The 17,519-nt window shown below is 53.6% G+C and overlaps 2 protein-coding genes across 4 annotated transcripts in view; one reads left to right on the top strand and one right to left on the bottom strand.

Moving 5' to 3' along the window:
* The window catches only part of VSIR (V-set immunoregulatory receptor), a 29,562-nt gene extending 16,751 nt beyond the window's left edge, over positions 1-12,811 (top strand). The window contains exons 4-7 of one of the 2 annotated variants that reach the window (XM_019745850.2): positions 1,553-1,660; positions 4,891-4,918; positions 6,217-6,410; positions 6,560-12,811. In XM_019745850.2, the coding sequence (XP_019601409.2) occupies positions 1,553-1,660; positions 4,891-4,918; positions 6,217-6,410; positions 6,560-6,597 (368 nt within the window). In that variant the 3' untranslated portion in view covers positions 6,598-12,811. The remainder of the gene's footprint in view (positions 1-1,552; positions 1,661-4,890; positions 4,919-6,216; positions 6,411-6,559) is intronic. The other variant, XM_074339567.1, reaches the window with a different exon arrangement.
* LOC109454826 (cadherin-23) overlaps positions 1-17,519 on the bottom strand; it is a 73,048-nt gene that overhangs the window by 53,849 nt on the left and 1,680 nt on the right. For both annotated transcript variants that reach the window (XM_074339561.1, XM_074339562.1), the window contains exons 3-4: positions 16,777-16,905; positions 15,853-16,080 (exon numbers count right to left, since the gene is read on the bottom strand). In XM_074339561.1, coding sequence (XP_074195662.1) covers positions 15,853-16,080; positions 16,777-16,905 — 357 coding nt within the window. The remainder of the gene's footprint in view (positions 1-15,852; positions 16,081-16,776; positions 16,906-17,519) is intronic.

Genomic DNA, 17,519 nt, shown 5'->3' with positions numbered 1-17,519 from the left:
GTTTACACCATCGGGTTGTTTAGCAATACAATGATACAGGAACAGCCCTTATTCCAAATAAGTTGTGCAACTGACAACATTGAGACCACAGCACAGCCACCTTCCCAAAGCTCCCCTAGCACCAAGTTGACAGTTGACACTGTGACAAGATATGCTCATCTTCTGGGAAAGGCTAAAATTGGGAAGGAAATGCGTTTACGCTGGTTGTGGTTCTGAGCGTGCGTCTGTTCCAGCGAAAGTCCTGGAGTCAGCAGACGGACTGAAATAAAGCAAGGCTCTCACACTGCTGCTGGGATCGCTAAGCGGTACAATCCGAGGGTAATTTAGCAATAGATGGAAAGAAAATGCACATACTCTTTGGCTCAGCACCTTCACCACTAGAAATTTATGTACAGATGTCTTGCCTGGGTGAGCAAAGATGCACACACAAGGAGTTCACTGCTATGTTATTAGTTATGTCGAAGTATGAGAGCAACATACATGTCCTCCAATGGGAGACTGTTTCAATAAATTTTGGGTGAGTCACGTGACAAAGCCCTGGGAAGAATGAGACAGAGCTCTGTGCCCATACACAGCGCTGTCCAAGCTAAATGAGAAAAGCAATTGGCACATATACCGGGGGTGCCAAAAAAACGTATACACATGACTTGTTATCGGTATATGTTATCTTTTGTTATCAGTATATATTATTACAATTTTAATAGTTTTTTCCTTTCTTAAAATGTGAATGTGTATATATATTTTGGGGCACCCTTTGTATATGCTGTATATGCAGGGGACATACCTAGACCATACTCAAGAAAACTATGGACACTGATTATCTATTTGGAGGGGGCCCAGGTAGAGGAGGAGGAAGAAACTTTACAACATGTATTTTAATTTATACTTTTTTTTTTTGTAATTTAGAAAGTTTAAAATTTAAAAATGTTGGAGAAGAGTTCACATTTCTCTAGTTCTCACCCCAGGAATTGTATGTATGAGATCACTTTCAGAAGGTCCGCCCCAGAGCTAAGGGGTCACTTAAGAGGTAAACAGGGCTTTTCACTCATTAATATTTTTTATTGTGGTAAAACATAAAATTTGCCATGTTAACCACTTTTAAGTGTACGACTCAATGGCATTAATTACCCTCACAAGGTTATGCAACCATCACCGCTACCTGTTTCTAAAAGGTTTTCAACACTTGGGCTCCTTTTGACCTTGAACTCTGTGGTGTAAGGTCTGTGAAGGGCCTGCCCTCCCTTCTTAGGGAACCACCTGTGGCCCAGGGCAGCTGAGCGGTCCCCAGTGGGCTGGATGACAACCCTCAGCTGTAAGCGCCTGGCTTTGTTTCTGTGTGCTCTGGGCACACTTGGGGAGGAGGTATGGGGCTCTCTTTGAAAGGGGGCACCTAGACCTTCCATGCCTCTGAAGGTCACTGAGGGTCTGGCTGTGAGGTCTGGGTCATGCTGGGTCCCCCTGCTGCCTGGCCTCCCCTCTCTGGGCTTCAGTTTCCCCCCAGGAGGAACAGCGAGAATGGGGCCTCACCTTGGCCTGCCTCTCTGCCTTTCAGACATTACGGCTGCCGCCCTGGCTACAGGTGCCTGCATCGTGGGCATCCTCTGCCTTCCCCTCATCCTGCTCCTGGTCTATAAGCAAAGGCAGGTGTCCTCCAACCGCCGTGAGTATCCCTGGCCTCCTGGGAGGGGTGGGGGTGGGAGTCACCTGTCCCAGCGCCAGCTCAGCCCCTGGAATGGCAAGGTCCTTTCTGTTCCAGAGATGGGAGCTAATGTAGTCCTAGCAAGGGGCTGCGCTCAATGTCGGAGAGAGGAGGGATCCAGGCATGTCATGTTCAGGGCCTAAGAGCCCACAAGCCCCAAGCAATGCTGGCTTGGCACTCAATAAATATCAGATGATGAATGAATAGTCAGATGGAGCAGTTCAAATTGGTTTATAAAAATGCTGCCACTCAGAGATCCTTTGGAGACCTGCTTTAATGTATGGGTGGGCTTGTTTTGTTATTAGCATAGCAATGATCGTGACAAAAATGACCTTGGGATTATCAGAACTGGAAGGGGTCTTGGAAATAAGTTAGTTCATTTCTCTCCTTTTACAGCTGAGAAAGCTAACATCCATGGGGTTAAATAACTAACGAAATGGTACTCAGTAAGTAGGTGGCAGAGCTGGCACTCAAACTCAGAGCTTTCAACTCATGCTTTTCCCAGGGAATATAATCCCACTATATAATAAAAACACTCATTAGCATAAGCGCCATAGCCAATAACCCCCTTCCTGTCAAGGGTGTTGTGCCAGGTATTCTTCATAATGACTCTGAAAGTTTGGTCCTATCATTGTTCCCATTTTATAGCTGAGCAAACTGAGGCACAGAGAGGTTAAGTAACGCACTTAAGGAACTGCACAGCAAGTAAGCGATGGAGCCAGGGTTCAAGTCAGGGCCACAAACACCTTTACACACTACTTTGCAGGTGACAGTGCCCTTTGCCCTTGCTCTGACCCCAGCCATAAGCCTCAGCCAGTGGAGTCCTCCAGGACCAAGAGGGTGGGGAGTCCTCTGCCCTTGGCACTTGCATTGCTTCCCCCACCTCTTCCCCTCTGCCCAGCAGCAGAAGGCAACTGAGGGAGGAATGCTCTGTCACCAGGTGGCTTTTGGCTCACACCTGATTTCCTTTGGCTGGATCTTCTTGACTTGTACCCTTCTCTCCTGTGGGTGCAATCTGGAACTCCACAGTGGGTCACTCGGGCTGTGGCCACCTCTTCGTTACTCTCAGGACTTCCATATATTTCTCACAAAACCTACCACAGCCCACCTACAAAATACCCTGAGGTTAGGAGTGGGTGGGGGGGGGGGAGGGCAGGTAAAGCAGTTGGAGAAGAAAGAGGAACCGAGGGGCTCAGCCAGGAAGAGAAATCACTGCAGAACTGCCATCAGCTCTTGCTCATCTGTGTAGTACTTCTACGGAGGTGGCGATGGGACGAGGAGGGAGACATGCTCGCTCAGCTTGGCTCCCAGATTTTAAAGAGGTGCTTTCTGTCCCCCTTACTCCAGACCACAGTGCTGCCTCCATCAGGGAACAGGAAATGGATGGTGGAGGGGGGAAGGAGGCTGTTGTTCCTGCCTTCCTCACAGGGTACCAGAGGTTGGTCCAGGGCTGTTTCCCATGTCCCAGGCTGGAGGAAGGAAAATCAGAGATGGGACATCCCCAGGCCAGAGCACCATGGGGGGTGTCCTGACAACATGGGGAAACTGGGGTCAGCCCCTAATATCTCGTACTCCATGCACTGGGACACCTCCATTCTGAGGGCTTCCCAGGGGAAGGGCCCAGGAAGGGACCGATGAACTGGATGCTGAAGAACTGGACTGAAAGAGGGCACAAGTGGGTACAGGGGGCCGGCTGGGGCAGTGCTATGATCAATGTTGAACATCCTTGAAACTAAACAAACCCCAGTCCTGTGATGGGGCCACTTCACAGCATCTTATCCCCAAATTTAATATGCGATAACAGGTGTCAATACTTTCTCTTCTAATAAAAGTATTTTTGAGGCCAGTCACTCCATCCCCTCCAAAAAAAGAAGAAGAAATGAGTTGTATGATTAAAGTCTTTAGAGACGGACAAGAAATGCCAGAGGGGATGATGCTAGAGAAACCTGGTATAAAACGGAGAAGGAGCGGAGATTTGGGTCATTTTTCTTAATCTAGACTCTAGAGAAGCAGCTGCTGGAGTTAAGGGAACAGAAGTCACCTGGGAAACGCCAGGGGTCCGGCCATAGGACAGAGGCTGAGTGGCCTGGAGCCTGGTGCGGAGGGTGCACTCAGGCACGAGCCCCACGCGGGGTGGGTGGGGGGGAAGAAAGCGAAACTGTTGGGAGCATGGAGGAAGGCAGTTTGCTGCAGAGGCCAATGGGTGTGGAAACCTGCCCAGTAGGAGATGGAGACTGGTTTCCCCAGCTGCAAAGTGGGATGCACAGTCCTTTCCCCAAAGGGTAGATGAGAAGATGAGGGACCGTAGAGCACGCACACAAAGCCTGATGTCCTGGAGTCCTCGGTAGACAGTAGCCATGAATCCAATACCGCAGAGATTTCAGGAACTTTTGTGCAACTTCCCCGTGTGTTCTGTTGTTGTGCCCCTCCCCCACCATCTATTTCCCCATTGTAATCAGCAGTAAAGCTCCTGAAAATGAGAAGGAGCTGTAGGAACACGGGGAGCTGCAAGAAAGAGGGAAGTTGGGGCTACTGAATTTGGTTGGTGTTCAGTTTGGGGGCGTGGAGAAACCCAAGAGTGGGGCAGGGTGGCAGCAGCTTGGATGAGGAGCAGAAAGTAGTGGAATGGCTGAGAAGTGATGGGGTGTCAGGCCCCCTAAGATTCCTCTAAGAGACATCACCTCTGAAGCCACTCTATTATGCAATGTGGAGGATGGGACAGAGAGGCCCAGGAACCCTCTAATTAGGAAACGACCTTGCAACACTTCCATGCAGTAAATCATAGCTAAAGACTATACCATAGCAAATGTCCAAACAGGAAACAGCAAGTTCAGGAGCCGGGCCTTAGGTTGATACTTAAATCCTGAAGGTCTAACACCACCCAAGTCAAGCCATAGGAGAAAGTCTTGGCTGCCTGTGGTCTCCTGGTGACAAATGCCCTACACACGTATAAAATGCAGCCCAAGTTTCACTTCTCACTGGTCAAAATGGCCACTCACTGAGGCCTCACCTGCAGGATAAACATGCAGAGTACTGCTGAATGGGCCTCCCGAGTGAAGAGGCGTGGGATCCAGGGCTGAGCACAGCCCTGCCTGGGCTTGTTCCCGATGCCCCAAGGGCCTCTGCCAGCCATGGCAGGGATGCTCTGGGGAAGCGTTCCCTGTGTGACCAGTTTCTCTGTCTGTCCCTAGGTGCCCAGGAGCTGGTGCGGATGGACAGGTAAGGCCCATGGAGACCTTCTTGAGAAAACTTCCGGCAGCTGCCCCTGCCCCAACCCAAAGCTTGACTCCCAGGGCTTGTGGCTCTGTACGGCAATGTCTATACCCAAACTGTGGCTGCAGTGAATGCAGAAGGGGGAGGGGTAGCTTTTAGCCATGACAGACAGTCTGCCTCTCCTGGCTGCCACAGTATCCTTTTCCCTCTCTTCCCTGGTAACAGGTTACACCACAACAGGGGTCAGAACACAGACATGGCCTCCCTGGTCCTCCCTGTGCCTTGGGCCAGCTGTCAGGAAGGACATATTTCTGGGGAGTAGCGCCCCTATTTAGCTGCCAGCACAGCTGGTTAGAAGAGTATTTGCCATCTGCCACTGAGGCCCACACATCTGTGCCTGCCAGTCGGCTGTTCTCCCTGCACCCCTCACCCAGCAGGCTGAGCTCATATGCTTCTTGGATAAGCCATGCACCCGTCTTCAGGGCTTAGTGGTCAGTAGCTGGGGTGGAGGAGGGGAAGAGGGAGGAAGCAGCTGAGCTGGGGCAGACACTGAAACATGCAAAGGAGGCCTGCACACCTGGAGGGCAGGCTCCTCCCTGCAGGGCACTCCAAGGAGAAAGCTATGCGGCCACAAGGGCAGAGCCTGCCTGGGCTCAGCATGGGGCAGCAGGGCAGGATGGAGTGGATACGGGGTGTGTGCTGGTGCATCCTGGGCAGGAAGCTAGCATGGAGCCTGGCACACAGGGCGTGCTCAGGAAGGAGCCACACTCAGGAACTGGCCCTGGTACCTGCAACACCAAATCCTCTGGGTGTTTGAAAGGGATGATTTTCAAGAGAGGTCCAAAGAAGTCCTGCTAGCGATCCTGCTAGAATCTCAGAGTTAGAGGGGTCTTTAGAGGTTGTCCAACTCCCAAGAGGGAAGAGGGGAAGAAACGAGAACCTCCCTTCAGCTCAAGACCAGCTGTGGGGACATTCCATCCTAATACCATGGACTCTACTGACCAAAGAGAAACTTGTCCCAGGTTCCTGAGGCTGGTGTCCTGGATGTGCTCCTGACCCTGGGCTTCCTGGCGGCCCAGGGCAGGTGGTCAGGCAGAGCTGGGGTCAGATGCCCTCAGCTCAGGGCAGGTGGGAGAGTGCAGTCCCTGACCTTTTCTCTCTGCCCTGGATCCTCCCTTTCTGCTGGGAGAGACTGTTGGGTCCTGGAGTGGGAAGGGAGCAGAGTAGTGTGTGTGGGGAGCGGGGAGGGCGGAGGCCCAAAACCCAGGCAGCACAGATGACCTTTGGTTCTGATTCTCTGGCAGCAATGCTCAAGGACTTGAAAACCCTGGCTTTGAGGCCTCTCCGCCCCCCCAGGGGATTCCGGAGGCCAAGCCGAAGCCCCCATTGTCCTACATGGCCCAGCGGCAGCCTTCTGAGTCTGGACGGCACCTGCTCTCAGAGCCCAGCACTCCCCTGTCTCCAGCGGGCCCCGGGGATGTCTTCTTTCCATCCCTAGGTGAGTGCTTCCCAACCCTCCCAGCACTAAGGCCTGCGAGGACTTGCCCTACTGTTGGCCTTACTCCCCACCCGCCCTGGGGAGTCCTCACAGCTTCCTGGTGTGGCGCTGGAACCCATTATTCACTCCATTTCTCCTTTCTTTTGCAGACCCTGTCCCTGACTCTCCAAACTCTGAGACCATCTAGACCAGCTGGGGGCCAGTGGGCAGCTGTGGCTGGGCCTGGGGCAGGTGCATTTGAGCCAGGCTGGCATTCTGAGGGGTCCCTGGGCCTCACCTCTGGCTTCCTCCCTCCCGCTTCGAGTCCAGATTCTTTGAGATACCCCGATGGCCAGATTCTCAGCCTCTCTGGATGCCACATGGCAGAAGAGAGAAGATGTTGGATCGTTCTGCTTATCTCAAGGACGGTGGGGTGCTGGGATCCCACTCCAGAGGCCTGAAATTCACCAGCTACAGATGCCAAATCACCTACATCCTAGAAGCCCCAGAATTTCCAGCTCTTTGGCAGCCTTTCTTCCTAGGACACGAGCCCTGGGACTTGCCAGCATAGATGGGAGAAGATGGGCACTGAGCAGACCCCCAGTGCCACCCTCCCAGGAATGAGACGCAGGACGAGATGTGGACAGATTCTCCCCACTGTGGAGGACCGGCTTCCCCGTCTCGCCTGAGGCTGCTCATCTGTCAGACTCACTCTTTGTAACCATGGAGCTTGGGGTCTGCCCACCCCCAGGCACAGGAGCCTTTCCCAGCTGCCTCCTACCATCAACCTTCTAGGAGCTGTCAACAGGTTAAGCAAATCTGGGGCTCCCAGTGCCTATACTTTGGCCCCCAAAACAGGAAGTACACAGTGGGGCACTGTGGCCATGGTGAGCCAACTGGCATCTTGGGCAATGGAGGCCAGGCCAGAGGTTGTACTACCCACCACAGACAGGGGTGAGGCAGAGCCAGGGGCCTGCTGGGAAGGTGAGTGGGGAGGGCTCCATTTCTGCTGCCTTCCCCCTCGCCCTCCTCCACTTCTTAGCATGGTCCATAGAGAGGGTGACCACATAATATATTGTCCAAACTGTGACACTTTTGAGCATGAAGAGGGGGGTGCTATTAAAAACTACACGGGCAACAGGTGGAAGCCCTGTGGACGGATTGTAAGAGCTGGGTTTAAATTCCTACTCTGCTTCTGAGGTGCCTGAGGCCTAGGGAGCCCTCCCCTCTCTCCGTCTTCTGTTCCATTCAATCTGCTGAGTCTTCCCTGCAGAATGACCCTGTCAGGTGGGAGGAGCAGGACATGTCCATAGGAAGGTTTGTGTCCCCTCTGCTCTGCACCCTCTGTTCCCATCTCCCTCTTCAGGGCATGATCCAAGTTTGTTTTTATACACAGATACAAGGGGGGGTCCTATGTGGAATTGCAGTTAAAGGGCTTTAAAGCATGGGGAGGAGTGGGGCAGTCTCTGTACTCTCTGGGGTGGAAACAGAGCCTGTGGGGCCTAAGAAGGGAAGGGGACAGACTGAGCTGGGCAGGAGCCCGGGCACTGACTGGATGGTATAGATTCAACTGGGCATTTGTCTGCCAGCAGCCTACAGTGGCTCTGCTGAGCTGGGCCTGGGTGCCGAGAACCAGGTCTGCAGGCCAGGATAAGGGCCCGACAGGCAGGGAGAAGCCCACCTGATTGCCTGGCGGGGGGAAGGGAGTGGGGACTAGAAGAAAGGAGCAGCTCCAGCTGCAGCGTGTCCCAAGACCTGCAGCTGGAGCCAAGGAGCCCCCTGGATGCATGGCATTGCTTCCAAAGCTCCCTTGTCAGGCCCAGGGGCGTTACCCGATGTGGGGTCCTGCCTGCTGTGCCTGGAGGCCTTGAGGAGGGGTGAGCTCGGACCTTGAGACGGCACTGACATTACCAGTGGCCAGAGCACCAGAGCCCTGGCTCCCGCTTTGTCCTTGGGGGTCCCCTCTTCTATTCCGTCTGCTGCCATGAACACTTAGTGACAGTTGCCACAGAAAGAGGGTGCTGTTTTCACAGCTTGTGGGGGCCCACGGGGCAGGGATGGGGAGGGTGACACCTGCTCGGGGCAGGGCCAGGCTACGTCTGGAGTTGGACAAGCCCACAGAGCAGACTCTCTGTCCCCTAGCTCAGAAGACTGCTCCTGCCCTACAGGGAGGCCCAGCGCTCAGCTTCTGACCTCGAGGCAGAGACAACCTCTAAGAACTTGGCAGCCAGACCCCAGGTCGGCTGCTGCTGTGTGGAGGGAGGGAAGACACCCCAGAGCAGAAAGCCACACTTCCTCTCTAGCTTCCTCCTGCGTGGCCTCTTCGTTGGACCCTTACAAGCTGATGCATCTCAACTTCGTGGTTTCCTGTTTTCAGTGAAATTTACTCTGAGTCCCAGGCTCCATCTTCATCCATGACCACACACCCCGCCCCCCAGCAGCCCTAAAGGCTCTCTCCCTGCTCTGGTTGGGGGGGGGGGGCACTAGACCAGCCCTCTGTGCTCACCCCTGGAGCTGTGGTACTTTTGCAGACGCCAGCTCTGGTGGCTGGTCCCTAGGGCGCTGGCTCAGCACCTGTAGGCTGAGGCATATGGAATCGAATAGGGAGCGGGAACATGGCGTCTGCTCCAAGGGGCTGGGAGTAACCCAGGGCTTCTGGGAAATCAGCTGCTGGGCAGGTGGGACTGACGCAGGAGGCTCATGCATCACAGCACCGTCTGAAGCCCTGGGAAGGCGATCTGGGCTTTTAGGCACCATGTCATTGTTAAGAGATGTGTCAGGAATTATGAGGCCTGTAACCCATCTCCCAACATTCACATTTAATAATGACCTCCTGCCTCTATCCCCTCCAAAGGAATGGAATATCCCTGAAAATATGCTATAGAGGCCACTGGAGATGTTGCTGTTGGGGCAGGCTGGCCCTGCCAGGGGTCTGTGGTGATGGACAATGGGGTAAGCGCCGAAGAACGGCAGCCTGCTTCTCAAAAGACCAGCCCTGGGGCTGCCCTCTCTCCTGCCTGGCCTCCTACACACAGTAGCTGGGGTAGGGGGCGTTGATGCATTGCCTTCTTTAGGGAGTGGTCTGTGGTGGGAGGACTCAGGAGGACACAGTGGGGCTGGGGGTACAGAAGTGCTGTCATTCTCTACCCCCATTGGGCACTGTGGGAACACTGCAAGGCTGGCCTGACTGCGCTGGGGCCGGGCTATGATTTGCTCAAGGAGCCCAAAGCGAACAGCAATAGGGCAGAAAGAGGAACTGGGGTTGCCGGCAAGAATGCTGGGTGCAAAGGCCTCTTGAGAAGGAGACACTCACAGCTCAGCTGAGAGTCTGTCCTTGCCCCCAGCAGGCATGACCTGTCTAGCACCTTCACTGTACCTGCTTTGCATTGTCGCCTTCCTTTTCTGCATGGATGCTGTGGGTTAGGGTTAGGGTTAGGGTATGAGGTCCAGGAGGCCAGGGGGTCCAATAACAGCTTGCCCTTTGAACTTGGTTGCAGAACTGATAACTGAAGCATAGCCACCGGGTGATGGGCTGAACCCAGATACCAGAATTCTGTTTGCTGGGCCACTCACAATTGTCAGGGCTACTTCTGACTTTCCACCAGCTCCAGTTTCCCAGCAGCTTTGTCTGGGCCTGGTGGGATCTCATCAACAGCAATAATTTCCCTGAGCTTGTGCAGGCCTGGGGAAAGAGGTTTCATTTTGTTCTGCAGTTCTGATCTGTTGGCATGGCTTCCTGGACTATATGTTGCGAGGGATTCTGAAGTATCCATATAGCTTAACAAGGAAGTGCTGACATCAGCAATGTCTACCTTGGGCACAGAAAACAGAAGGGGCAGTATGTGTGCCACATGTTTCCCTTGTGCGTTTTAATACTCTGTGCTTTCCAAACAGTTTCACATGTGTTTACTTCTTTGATTTCCCTGTCGCCCACCAGAAAACCCTGGGAGGCTTTATAGTCCCCATTTAATGTACTGGGAAACAGGTTTCAAAAGGTTTGTGTCTTGTCACCACACGTGAATGAGGAACTGGGACGAAAGGCTGGGTCTCCTGCTTCCCAGGCAAGCGCTCCTTCCTCTTCATTGAATTGAATAGCGTTACAGGCCAGCACTTGGACTTGCTTACAAGATACAGCAGGACCCGGGGAGACGAACCTGTGCCCACATGCCCGTGGCTCCACTCCTTCCACATCACTGTGCCACTCCCCTTTCTGCCTGGCAACTCTGAAGCCACAGGGCTCCTGATCTGTGTTCTGGCCCGTGCACCCCACTTGCTTGCAGTAGGGGAGGCTGGGGAAGGGGGAAACTCTCAGTTAACTGCAGAGCCCCAAGGTCTCTTGGAGGAACAGAGCCTGTTGCATGTGTGGCATTTGAGCAGCTGCAGAACACCCCGCAAGGAGCAAAGCTCAGGGAAGGGTCTGAGTTTAGTCACGCTGGGCCAGAGAAGGCCGGCGTACTCGATGAGCAGCATAGGGAAGGGGCCAGGCTGGGGTTTCCTGAGCTTGAGCCAAGGGAAGCAGCAGCAGCAGGGTCCAAGTTTCATAAACAGAAGAGCCCTAGGCCCTAAAGATCTGAGGTGAGCTGTCAAGAGCAGTATCCCCAGCTCACAGATTTTCATAGGGCTACTGCTAGCACTTCTTATATGAGAAGTGGGTACATGTTCTGTCTTTCTGCCTGGACAGGTGACTTTTGCAGGGCCCCACCAGGCTGAGAAGCCAGGGCTGGTTACTTGGGATTGTCTAACCTGCTGGCTGTGATCTGTGTGGCAGAAAGGCCTGGTCAGGCCCTCCGTCTACCCATCCCCCTGCCAAGGTGCCTCTGTGGCTGGGGCGTAGCTTCTGACCTCCACGTTGCCTTCCGTCCTTCCTCCCGCCCAGCCCTTCCTCTTGCAGGGGCCTCCCTAGAAGCCACGTAGAGCCCTCCCCCAAGCCCGGCCTCCCTTCCTGTGGCCTGCAGCTAGCCAGATGGCCAAGGCTGTACGATGACTTCCCCTGGCTGGATGGCACACCATTGTGTGACAGGCCTGGGCTGGCCTGGATGCCCCTGGCCGCTGCTCCGAGCTCTGGGTGATACGGGCCTGAGAGTTGGGTGCGGATGTTAGTTAGGTTGTTTGCAGGAATGTCTGGCTTTCAGGGAACTGGGGGGGATGTGGGGCCCCAGGGAGCAAAGAAGAGATGCAAGGGCTCAGAGACAAAATTTCTCATGGTTTTGGGGAGGCTCTTGGTAGCCTAATCCCAGACCCCTTACTTACAGTGCCTCATCCTTTAAGACGTGGATGCAAACGATGCCTTGTCCAGAAAACCTCCCCTGGCTCCGGATTCTGTGCTCCTAGCACTCGATCACATCACAGAGCATCAGCTCGCTGTTACATATCCATTTCCCCCACTAGACTGTGGGCTCCTTGAGGGCAGAACTCTATCAATCTCATCTCTGATTCCTATGCTCTAGCACGCGCCTGGCATCTAGTTAGCACTGAATGAATGAATGAATGAATGAGGGCTGGCTTGAACCAGGCAGATAATTGCAGGTAGGTGTGTGGGTCTGCTGGGCATCTCTGGACCGACATGTTCAGGTGGCACCCACCATCCTCACCCACATTAGACCACGGTGACTTTGCCTGGACCCTCAGGATGGCTGGTCTGATGCTGCTCAGGGCTCTGGCTGGTCCAGGAGGGGTTGGGGTGACCCTATTCCCTGAACAATCATCCAGTGAAATCTGTCCAATAGTAGATGAGGGTTCTCCTCTGGTCACCTCTGGGTTGGCCCTCAGTTTGTGTTTAGGGGCACTCATGAACCTGGGGGGGTTCATTGTCCAGAGGTGATAGTCTGGTCAGTGGAAGCGAATCTTCAAGGGTCCAGTGCTCCTTGGAGGCAAATGCCAATCCTGACTGGGCACTGGCTCAGGGCCCTAGCTTGCTAGCTCTGCCCCATCCCTACCCTAGCTTAGCAGGGCCAGGAGGGAGTGGAGGAAGTGCTTGAGAAGTAGTGGGACCAGCCGTTAGGGCATGCCCTGGACAGAATATCAAGGAGAGAGAGAGAGCGAGCGAGAGCCCTGCTCTAGGCTCTGAATGATGCCATGGGCCTGCACTCCTTGAGGCTCCCCAAATCCACTCCTCATTATCACTTGTTCTTAGGCCTTTATTCAGGCTGATGCCCAGGGCCAGAATATGATTCCCTCCTTTACTGTGTGAACTATGACTGATTGAGAAGACAGGTGTCACCTCCTCCAGGAAGCCTTCCCAACGCTCCTCAGTGCCCTATCTGCACCTCGGCCCCCACACATGCCTCCCTTACTCAGCTGCATCTCCCTGTGGCAGGGACCACATTGCCTTCATCTCTGTATCTCTGGTGCCTGGCACACAGTGGGCATTCAAGGAACATTGGCTGAATGAATGAATAAATAAACGATGAATGAACAAACTATGCTGGGGTGTCACTGCAGTTCTTCACTGTGGTGTCCCCTACAGAAGTCAAATAAAAGAGATCTTTCCCAGCCAGAAGGAACAGAAAAGAAAAATTGAAGGGATAAATTCTTTTGGACTTAAAAAGTTTCCTCCTATAAATCTTTTTCCAGCTGATGTCTGATGCTCTTTGTCTGTATTATGGTATTTTAGCCAGAAGCCATATATGTATTCCCCTGGTGATGGCCTCAGGGAACTCCATCCCTGATCCTAGTCATCCTGCAGGCGCTTTCTGGGAGCAGTGCTGATGATGGTCAGGACGAGGAAGGAAGAGAAAGGGAGACTGCATTTCTCACCACCCAGCTTTCCACGCTCTACCAGGGAGCTGGTATGGGCCGAGATCCGCTTCAAGGACGGCAGAATGTCAGGGACCCTATGTTCGGCGGCAGTGCTCCTGGGTTTCCAGTGGGCTAGGCTGGGTCTCTCTGGAGGGTCTGGTCAACAGATGGAAACTCTTTCTGGCCATGGGGACCAGTCCCAAGTTCTTCAGGGACTGCATGGGTAGTGGCCCACCCATGTTGGGTGGTTAAACGTGGCTGGGGTGATTTCCCAGTGAGAATTTCCAATTCTCATTTCTTCTGGGGACCAAAAGGAAGTCAGATGTTGCCTCCCAAACTCCAGGTTTTAGAATGTCATGGGTCTCACTGACTGCTTCCCTGGGAAACTCTAGGACTGTGGGGTGTGAGGGAGGGGGCAGGGGGGTGAGAGTGGTGTGTTTACTGGCCTAGGTCAGGATGAGGAAAATGCTATCAGTTGCCCATCCAAACTCTATTCTCTACCTCTTCCTCATTAAGAGCCCTGCTTTTGTTTGAGACAGTGATGTACCTGGCCCCCAAGTAAGCCAGTCCTGAGAGTCCTGTCTCATTTTTCCCACCCTCCCTTGCAGCCAGGGTGTCCACGGGAGCCTATTCTGGCTAATGAGACATTAGCAGAACTCTAGAGAGCAGTTCTAGAAAACCTTTTGCTTTCCTGACAAAGGGGCGGAATGGCTTGCATAGCTCTTTGTCTTTTTGCCATTTCCCAACTTGATGCTGACACGATGGCTGGAGCTATAGCAGCCACCTTGCAATCGCTGAGGGAAAAGCCAAGATGCTTTAGCTCTGACACCATTGAGCACAAAATCGACTTGTAATTCTCTCCATGATTTCTGTTATGTGAGAAAAAGGCATTCTGATTTATTTACGACTCCATAGTTAAATTTCTGTTACTTGTAGCCAAACACATCTTCTTATTGGAGAGATGACCAAGCAGATTATTCAACCTGAAGACAGGTGCAGTTAGGGAGGCATTATGTCAAAACCGAGTCCCTTAATGTCACCACAGTAAATTATATCTTCCCCGTCCCCCTCCCCACCTTGATTAGTTATATGTGTCCTGTAAACGTGCCTCTGTTTGGCCCACTGGGTGTGAATGGCTGAAGGGATTGGGGGTGACACTGGGCAGCCATGGTTGTGGATGCCTGTGGGGTGCCCAGAGCCAGTTCCATTTCCTGGGCTCCTCACAACGTGGTTTCCTAGGTTTGGGCCCTTTCCACCACCCTTTCCACTTCCCCAAGATACTCCAGATAAAGAGGCCAGCCCACACCTGCTCCGACCCCATAGTCCACAGTGAAGGGGTCTAACATTGCCAACTTTTGAGGGCAGAGGGACAGAGCTGAGGCTTCATTTACAATCAGGGTCCCTAGGGTGGACAGATTACAAAAATATCCCAAATCCTTTATACCTCTCTGTATCTACACTCTTTGCAGTGTGACTTTGTAGCTCATTCCTTCAAAGATAGAGTTTATTTCCCCACATCTTGAACTTAGGCTGGCCTTGTGATTCCTCTGGCCAACAGAATGTGGCACAAGTAACCTGTTCCAGTTCCGAGCTTGGACCTCAAAAGCCCTTGCATGCTCTGCTGTCTATCCTGGACCCTTTCTAGCTCCACATGAACAAGACAGGTTAGCCTTCTGGAAGAAGAGAGAGAGGTGGCTCCTTTGCCCTGTCACCCAGCTGATCATCAGCTGACCCCCAGAAACACAGCCATCCAATCCTCACACAGCTGCCCCCTCAACACATGCGGGAGCCCAGCCGAGAGCAGAAGAACCGCCCAGCTAAGCCAGGTCTCAACAGCAAGCTTGCAGAATCAGAGTGGAATCAATGGTTGTTTTATGCTTCTCTGTTTGGTTTGGTTCGTAAGGTAGCATTATTGTGGTGATAGATAGCTCACACCGTCGTCCTCCTCCTGGCTTACCAAGCACTTTCCCAGACATGAGCTAATTCAATTCCCCCAAAAACACCTAGGAAGGAGACATCACCTCCCTTTCGCAGATGACAAAATTGATATTCTGAGAGGTTCTGAGTTGTTTGCAGCCATGTGACCAGCTCACAGTACACCTGGTTTCAAATCTTCTCCTCTCAGTTTGCAAACTGCTTCCACTCCAGCTCATGGCCCCCAGACTGTCTTGCCATCCAGCCCTGAAGTCCCCCATCTCCTTCTTCAACCTTGCAAACCCTGCTCATTGCCTTGGGTAGCGGCCCCTCCCATTCAGCATTAGACCAGACCACAGACACCGTCCCCTTCCAACCCTGACACACTGTGATGGTGTATCATATCATACCAACACGAGGTAGGGGGAGAGGCCAGAGGACACCTTTTCCTACTTGTCATAGAGGCACCACCATCTGGGTGAGTGTGGCCCCACAGGCACAGAGCTTGGCAAGTGGAGTGGGGGCTGGCCAGGCCCCGAGGTACAGGCTCAATCTATACCATCACACAGAGCTGCTCCGTGTGGGCAAAGAGGACTGGAGGCTCTGAGTGGCTGCACACACAGGTGAACTAGCACCCTAGCTTTGCCCATGTCAGTACTCATAGGCCGTCGGGCTAAAGGCAAGATGAAGGAGCTGTCAACGGTTCACCCACAGCACAGCACTCCATTCCTCCCATCTTGCTCCCCTCAAATGGAAGGTGGAGCTTCCCCTCTCCCTGCCTCCCCGCCCCTTGGCCACCAGCAATGCTCACCGACAGCGTGGGGGTGCCCTCATCCTCCACAGTCACCACCAGGTGGTAGAAGCTCTGGTGCTCGCGGTCGGGCGGGGCAGGCCGTGTGGTGATCTCACCACTGATACGGTCCATGCGGAAGGTCATGTCCTGGTTGCCCTCGGTGATGTAGTAGGACAGGACACTGTTGATCCCAATGTCACGGTCGGTGGCTCTCACCTGGACCACCACGGTGCCCCCGCCCACGTTCTGCAGGGAGAGCAGGAAAGAGGTCATTGCAGATTCAGTGGCGCAAAGTCTAGTACCTAGACCTCCGGGAAGCTTTGCTATCTACCCTGCAGCCATGAGAAGGATGAAGATGATGGCGGAGAACGTTCTGTGGACACCTACTATGTGTAGGGGCCAACTCCCTCCTACAACCCAGCGAGTTAGGTCCTGGTGTCATCTCCACGTACAGATGAGAAAACAGAATGTTTGCAAGTCACACAGCCAGTCAGTGGCAGAGCCAGGGTCTGTATCACAGGGGGCAGGCCTGAGAGCTGGTCTCTAGATCCCTGCGCCCTCCTGTCTTCATGAATGTCCAACCTGGCATGGTATCCGGCAAAGCTGGGGCAAAGATTCTCCTGGAGGGGCTCAATTTTAGGACCGAAGGAGTAATGCGTTGTTTCATTTAAAACAGCTCTCCCAGGGTAAACCTCAGTTCCCTGTTGGTGGTGAAAAGCCACTATCTCTTTCCCTCTCATCTCCTCACCCCTACCACAAAATGATATTGCATTCCGGGACCTGGCCTAGGTGTTAGTGTTAGAATTATGAATGAGTAAGCCATTGTGACCACCCTGAGGGATGAGTGGGCCAGGCGGACATTTAAATGGGTGCCGCGTGGTCGGCTCGGGCCCACTGTCCACCATGGATGTCCAGCTGTACGGCCACTGGAGCTGCCCTCACCTCGTTCACGCTGACATTGTATCCAAAGGGGCTCTCGATTACTGGGGGGTTGTCATTGACGTCCAGGATGGTCACTTGTAGGATATGGTCCTTCTTCCGTGGAGGGGTGCCACGGTCAGATGCCACAATCTGTAAGGAGGGGGATGACCAGAGTCAGGGCTGAAGGGCAGGGGAAGGTCAGGAAACTGGAGTCTAACAGGGCTGTCTGCTGGGGAGGAGGAGAGGGAGGGCAGAGACTCGCTGGCCCATTCCTGCCCCCAGGGGCCTTGCCAGCTCTGGGCTTTCCCCAAGGCTTTTGCCTTCTGCCCCATGCTGCAAACGCTTGCCCAGTTCTTGTCTGACCTGGGACCCTCATTTGCGATGTGACCCTCTGTGCCCAATCTTCACCTCCTGATCCTACCCGACTGTGTTCTAGGCTGTGCCAGCCCCTGACCGTGCCCCTGGGCCTGCAACCAGACCCAGGCCTTATGCCTTTAGCGTCAAAGGCCCCTTGTTTCATGCAGATCTGAACTCTGGCAGACAGAGAAAGGGCCTCAAAGAATCTTCAGCAATGAGCCGGAGCTCTCATCACAGCTTGAGCCTGTCCCTGGGAGCCTCCATGCTTCCCGGCTGCCTGCAGGGCAGCAGGCGTACTCTAGGGATTCAGGCCCCTGCGGAAGCACAGTCCTGGGGTCCCCAGAGACCCTTCTGGAAATATGCCAGCCGCAGCAATTCAGTAAGACTGTGGACCTTCCTGACTCCTC

Source organism: Rhinolophus sinicus, linkage group LG07 (genome assembly GCF_036562045.2).
Source record: "Rhinolophus sinicus isolate RSC01 linkage group LG07, ASM3656204v1, whole genome shotgun sequence".
Classification (NCBI taxonomy): Eukaryota; Metazoa; Chordata; class Mammalia; order Chiroptera; family Rhinolophidae; genus Rhinolophus; species Rhinolophus sinicus.
Note: the sequence above shows the minus strand (reverse complement) of the source record. Positions and strands in the feature narration are given on the sequence as shown.